The following is a 6,659-nucleotide window of genomic DNA, read 5'->3' as shown; positions in this document are numbered from 1 at the left end:
AGCAAAGCGGGTGGTGATTCTTGGCTTGAAGCCCTCGATGGCTCCTAACTGCCCCCTAATTAGTGGAGGACATGACGTAACACTGTGGCCTTGCTCCCCGGTGCATCCTGCAGGCCGCTGGGCTCTGGCCTGGCCTGACCATTGGGGAGAGGGTCTGGCCTGTATGCTACCTGGACGTCGTGTTGTGATCCTGTGTGTACCCATCCTGATCTCTTTTGGGTCCTTTGGGAGGCAGACTCCCCGTGGTTCGGCTTGATGGGCTCTGAATACACTAGTGCTTTGGAAAGAGGATGAAAGCTAGAGGGAGGAGACCAATGGGCCACGACATAGGCTGGACCCAGAAGGGAAGAGTTGGGTCCACGTGCAGCGTGGCCATCACGAGCGCCAGAGGAAAGCTCACAGCCTGTGGGCGCGGAGGTTTGCCTTCTCTGGACCCAGTGTGGGTTGGGGGCGGGTCTTTGCTATGGGGAGTGTTCAGGACATTCTAAGTGTCAATTACCTGTCGCTGCATAAGAAGCTGCCCCACAGCTTAGCCTAAAATGACACGAGGCGTTCCTCACGCGTCTGCAGTCATCTGGAGGATGCATTGAGAATGTCTGTCCATGGATTTCCACAAAAATCACCCCATCCAGGACTCTGGAAGACACAGCGTGATGGCTTTAGAAACAGTTTTAAACCCCCGGTCCAAGCTGGGAGAGCGTTGGCTTGTTGGAGATTTGTGTTTTACTTTTGGTTTTGAATTGAGACAGAACAATGCAATAGCGATGGTGCACGGAGTGTAGGCTGTGTTTGCGCCTGTGCAAGAGCATGTGCGCGTGTGTGTGCTCGCACAGGGTGGGGGTGTAACCTAACGCTGTGCGCCAGAGCCCCTGCCCTTGGTGCTTCAGCAGTTTATGTCTCCGTGGTGTCTGTGTGCCAGGGGTCTGGGGTGGTTTGGCTGGGGTCACCTCTCCTGGGGTCACACTCTCTCCGAGGGCACTGCCCTCATCTGAAGGGGAGTTTGGGGAACCCATTCTCCAGGCGCTGGCCTCCCAGCTGCTGGCTGGTTGGCTGTCAGCAGGTGGTCTCTGCTGTCCTCTCTACGCAGCCAGTGTGCGCTGGGTGAGGGGGATGGCTGCCTGCAGACAGAGTGTCCGAGAGACCGGGTTGGAAGCCACAGTGCCCTTGGGGGCCCAGCTTTGGAGGTGACACACCATCACCTCTTTGTGTTGTGGGTCCCTGCGATCAGCTCTGGTTCAGCGTGGGAGGGGAGGCTCCAAAATGTGACGACCAGGAGATGCAGATCAGCAGAGGCCATGGGAGAGGCCGGCTCCCGCTGGGGGGGTGTGTGTGTGTGTGTGTGTGTGTGCAGAGCTGGGCTCGTATGGTGAAGTCAGTTAACAGGACAAGAAAGAAGCACTTTCCAAGGTGTGGAAACTACAGGACTGTGTGCAGGTCAGGGCCAGCCAGGTAAGGGTCAGCACCCACACAGGAGCAGGTAGGAGCCCACCTGGCTGACAGGTGAACCCTCCCTGGGACTTCTCCTCTGGCAGGACCTGCCTGTGGCGAGCACCTGGGAGGGGCGGACTGGGGGTGGGGGCCGGGTGCTCCTGAGGGGAGCCCTCAGCCAGTGCAGGACTCGGGGGAGAGACACCTCCGGTCTTTTTGTTTATAAATGACCGTGTAATTGACCAACAACACTGTCGGCTCCAACTGCACAACATAGTGATTCCATACTTCTCTGTCTCACAAAGTCATCCCCACTATAGGTCCACTTACCATCTGTCACCCTATCGATACAAAGTCATCACAATATTACTGACGGCGTTCCCCATGGTGACATTTCAACCTCGAGTCTCTTGTATAACTAGACATTTGTACCTCTTAATCTCCCTCACCCCTTCTACACAACGCCCCCCCGCCCCCCGCCCAACTGGATCGTCAAGAATTTGGGGAAAAAAGGAGAAAGAGTCACAAATGCACCTCCCAGGAGGGCATGTTGCTGTCCCCAGCTGACCACAGCCACAAGCAACCCAGAGTCCAAATCCCACGGCTGGTCCAGGCCCCTGGGAGTCTGGGGACCAGGGGGGTGGGGAGAGGGGTGGTGCACGGGGCAGGGGTGGCCACAGCTGGGTGCGTCCCTGTGTCCATCACCTAACAGTCCCGCCCCTTCTTCTGTCCCCCCAGGAGAGCCCAGGCACCTGCAAACGCCTCCCAAGGTCTCCACTTGCTTATTTCTTTGTGTTCAGTCCTTAGTTTTTGAGCCCAGGGCTGTGTCCAGACCCTGACACCTGGGAAAGACCAGGAAAGTGTGTGAGCGTCCCCCCGGCAGGTGGGAGAGTGGCCACAGAGCAGAGCACAGGCTCTGCAGGCAGGGCATGTGGTCCCGGATGCTATATTTCTTTCCAGGGGCCTCTCGGTGCCCAGCTGCAAGCCTTGGTGACCCGGAGCCTGTGGTCAACAGGTCATCAGCTGTGAGGGCAGAGTCCCCACTTGTCTCTCGTTTCAGGAGAGGGGGCTCCTGCCTGAGCTGTGGGCTGCACTTGGGGCCCAACAATTCTGCCTCTGCCTTCAGTGGGGTGTTGCCCATGGGTGGACAACAGGGCCGGAAACCCACTTGCCTGCATCTTCAGTGCACAGATTCAGGAGGGAGGGAGGGGCCCAGGACACGCCATCCCAGGCAGAGGTACACAGGGCTAGGGAGGAGGCTCCTCCTACCAGCACAGGTCCTTCAGTCCACACCTGTGCTCACCAAGCTAAGCGCCGCAGGTGTCCTACCTTCTGGGCAAGGGAGGGACAGTGGGGACGGGACAAAGCCAGGCCCTGCATGTCTCCTCCAGAGGCAGAACCACAGACAGAGCCCCACTAGGGCTACCGGACAGCAGCACTGTCCCTGGCAGAAGCCGGGCCTCGATGCCCCTCTTGGAGGCCCCACCGCAGCCCCAGGAAAGGGGTGAGCTCACGAAGGGCCGGGCAGCTTCCCCACATTGGGGTGACCCCAGAGGACACCCTTTCCCAGGAGTTGCTTGAGGGGGACAGTGGGGTTGACTGTGGAAGCGTGATGGGAATCACAGCGGGTAAAGGACCCTCTAAGTTTCCTTTGGCGGAAACAGCCAGCAGTGAGGGAAGGCCTCAGAGAGAGCAGAAGGAGGAGTGGGGGAGGGTCCTGGAGGACAACCTGCCCTGTGCAGGCCCAGGCGGCAGGGGGACAAGAGCACAGCTGTGTCCAGGCTGAGCGCTGCCTGCCAACAGCGAGGACACCCCCGGGCCAGGTTCCCCTCAGCTCTGCCTGAGTCACGGGCCTGAGAAGCCCGCCAGGTGTGTGTGGGGGATGCATCCTGAAAATGTCCTCATACCATGCGGCGGGTTGCTCCCTCCGGGACCCTGCGACACACACTTGGGAGCAGGTAGTGATCTGGGGGGTGACTGGGGCAGCACAGGGAGGGGAGGCAGGGAAGGAGAAGGTCCATCTGGCTGCTACCAAGAGTCCCAGGGCAGCCCTGGGCTTCCCCTGCACACGTGCCTCTGAATGGCCACCCTGGGGCAGGGATGCTGAGCCCGGAGACACAGCTCAGAGGCACCTGTGCTCCTAGGTTGTGCCACCTGCAGCTGGCCCAGGTGTCCCAAGGGGAGGGACCCACCTGGAAGGGACCCACCCCTGGGCCCAGCTGGCTGCCCTGCTGGGAGGACGGCCTCAGCTAGCCCTTCCCCGCCCTCTGGAACCAGGCTGTACAAAACTGCTTGCAATGCTGATGTTTAATGACCAAATCTACAGGAGGAAATGGACAGGGAGGAACGTCCATATTGCCCGAGGTGACACCCAGACACGTGCTCATACAGAGAACAGAACCAGAGCTGCTCAGCCACTGAAGGGTCACGACAGGGCATCGCTGGTGCCCAAGAGGACAGCGGAGCCCAGGCTGGGGTGTGGTCTCACTCAGTGGAGCCCTCCGAGCAGGTGTTGTTCAGGAGCTGAAACTTTGTTTCCCAGGGTTCAGTGTCGACTGTAAAGAGGCAGGTGATGGTCTGCGGGAACAAGTACAGGGACAGAGAGTGGGGGAGGGGCCTGTGGAAGCTTGTGGCTCCCAGCTCTAAAGCCGCATCCACCCACCTTGCCTTCCTGGGGAGGTGGGGGGCCCAGCTGAGGTGCTGGCTCTGGCCTCAGGTGCAGGCCAGCCTCCATCCTGGATGTTCCTGACCTGGGACTCTCTCCTGACCCCAAGGCCCTTGGGTCATTCTCCCCTTGCCAGGCCTTGGTCTCCAGGGACCTCTCCCCCAGGAGGTCCCAGTGTGACCCATGTCCTCAGGGTCCCGGGGGGTCTGTGACCTGACTCAGTCTTGTCCCGGGATGGTTCTCACCCTCTTATCACCTGGAGCAAGAGTTGCAGGACCCCAGGGCAGGGCCTGGGAGGGAGGGCAGTGGGGGTCCTTGGCTTCCACCCCTTGGGGACTCTGGGTCAGTGGCAAGGCACCCGAGCGGGGCCACCCAGCCAAGGGGAAGTTGCCCATCCCCCCCCATGCTTCTTTCCTGAAGGCAGGGAAGGGAGGTGGGTGGACACCAGGCAGGGGACACCCTGTGTTCGGCCCAGGTGACCCAGACCCAAGTGGTCAGGAGCAATCTGACCCCAGTGTGACCTGGGGTGCAGCGGCTGGAATGGGGCCAGTGAGCAGACAGGCCAGGGGCGTACAAGTGCTCCAGGGTTGGCCTGCCTGGCTGGGCTCCGTCCTGCAGATCCCCCCTCTGTATCCCTTGGAATGACATTGTCATCTCACCCCACACCCCCTGCCCCATAGCAGCGTCCACGGCCGTGGAAACTGAGGGCGGCTGGTACGTGTCTTACGTTGTTCATGTTGGGACTTGCTTGAAATGGACAGTTGTCAATGTCTTCATCAAATTTCCCACAGCTGGTTCGGCTGAGCTCCAGCTCCATGGAGAACACGATCCCGAAATCAACCTAGGTTTGTACGGTTACTGAGGTGGACGCATCCCCACCCACCCCCAACACACACACATTCACTCACACACGAGACACAAGCACACAGACACACTCACAGGATTGGGACAGTGGCTTCATGACACATCACCCCTTCTCACAAAGTGCACTCTGAAGGCTTCTGTCCTCTTCTCCCCTCCCTGGTCCTTCAGCCTCGCAGTGTCCTCCCGCACACCCGGCCCTTGTTCCCAACACCCAGAGTCGGTCTGGGACCCCAGGCCAGAGACCATAGACAGAGGCCCGGCTGGAGAGCAGGGCAGCAGGAGCAGCCGGGGCCGGCTCCAGTGTCCACACAGTGAAGCCCAGCCGCGTGGGGGGCCCTCTGCCTTCCTTCTGTCCCTCCATCCAGAGGTGCAGAGGGAGTGATGCCCCAGAGCCCCACCACACGCAAGCACTCACACACAGCACACGTGTATGACCGCGCACACGCACACACAGGACAAGAAGTGCTCCTTCTACAGAAGGTTCTCGGTGCTCGGGTCTGCAGCCCGTGTGAAAATTGCACCCCTGGTTGCACTCCTTAGAGATCACATTGCTAGGAGAACATTTTAGGATTAAGATCGCAGTCTGGGAAGAGTGTAGATCACACTCGGTCCACATAGGTGGACCCAGAGGGAGCCCAGAGCACGTGGGGTCAGAGGAGAGGCCGGGAGCGCCCAGCGGCTCCTCGGGACCAGGGGACCCTGAGGCTCCTGCCCCCCAGCCACTCTCCCCCCTCCCTCTGTGTGTGTGTCTCGGTGGATCTCTCTCTGCTTTTCCTAAATTAACCTATTTTTATGTTATTTCCATGAAATCTTTTCCAAATCTCTCTAATCCAGTACTTTCCATCTGGCTCTTTTTTTTACTACATAGTATCATCTCCTCATAGTCCATATTTGGTCATTCTTCATTAAGCAAGGTCAAAAATGATAAAAACTGAAAACATACCTTACATGGGAGTAGACTGACAGGGTTTTTAAAATTCCCAACTTATTTGTTTTATAAAAACAGATACTAACCAAATAGAATGTATTAAACCCTCTATATTATGGGTTTCAAATGGTGATGGAGATCCCTTGAGGACAGCCCCCTCCCGACCCTCATTAACAGCAGGCGTGGACCAGTGGGGACGGGCGAGGGGATATGGTACCTACCTGCTCCCTCCACGACCTTAGGACACGCACCACCTTGTATGCATTGCTGTCTTGGCTCTTCAGGTTGTATACATGTAAGGCGTACTCCACGGTGGCAGGGAAGTAAAGGTCCAAGGCTGTTGTGTGTTCACCATTGCCTTCCCCTTGGGGACCCCAGCCGTGAGTCACCAGGATTTGGAGACCTGAGAGAAGCAGGATCAGGGCGCAGGGCAGAGCCCACCTGCACCTCCACTGCTGGCACGGCATGGCTGCAGGCACCCGGGCACCCAGGCGTCCCTCTTCCCCGCTCCGGCTCCCACCCAGCCTCTCTGGGCTTTGGGCCAGTTCTTCTGCTCCAGGACCTACTCCTGCCCCTGTCCTCCCCTCTGGCGTCACACCCTGTCCCATCCCTCTTGTGACCTTGCCTCCTCCATCCAAAGCTGATAAAATTGCCTCCTGTTCAGGAAAGAGAAGCGACACCCAGGCAGGGTGGGATGGGAAGCACCAGCCATGGAGGACAGACCCCTGCAGCTGAATCCCAGCCACAGGCCCCCCTCAGCACCTCAGTGGGAGG

At 58.9% G+C, this 6,659-nt stretch overlaps 1 protein-coding gene across 1 annotated transcript; it reads right to left on the bottom strand.

Moving 5' to 3' along the window:
• Nucleotides 1–3,912: 3,912 nt before the first annotated feature.
• LOC130833969 (cystatin-9-like) lies at nt 3,913–6,352 on the bottom strand. Its single transcript, XM_057704087.1, has 3 exons — nt 6,107–6,352; nt 4,821–4,934; nt 3,913–4,005 (listed from the first exon to the last, which is right to left on the bottom strand). The coding sequence occupies exons 1-3, from the start codon at nt 6,350–6,352 to the stop codon at nt 3,913–3,915; spliced, it is 453 nt and encodes a 150-aa protein (XP_057560070.1).
• Nucleotides 6,353–6,659: the final 307 nt, after the last annotated feature.

The sequence above is a fragment of the Hippopotamus amphibius genome, chromosome 12 (genome assembly GCF_030028045.1).
Source record: "Hippopotamus amphibius kiboko isolate mHipAmp2 chromosome 12, mHipAmp2.hap2, whole genome shotgun sequence".
NCBI classification, from domain to species: Eukaryota; Metazoa; Chordata; class Mammalia; order Artiodactyla; family Hippopotamidae; genus Hippopotamus; species Hippopotamus amphibius.
This window is presented reverse-complemented; position numbering and strand designations above follow the sequence as displayed.

Excerpts from the sequence above, each read along its gene's own strand:
- LOC130833969 (XM_057704087.1), bottom strand. The coding sequence starts at position 6,352 with ATGCCGTGCCAGCAGTGGAGGTGCAGGTGGGCTCTGCCCTGCGCCCTG. Across the intron at positions 4,935-6,106 it reads TAAGGTCGTGGAGGGAGCAG|GTTGATTTCGGGATCGTGTT; the intron begins GTAGGTACCATA and ends GTACAAACCTAG. Across the intron at positions 4,006-4,820 it reads CAAGTCCCAACATGAACAAC|ACCATCACCTGCCTCTTTAC; the intron begins GTAAGACACGTA and ends TTGTTCCCGCAG.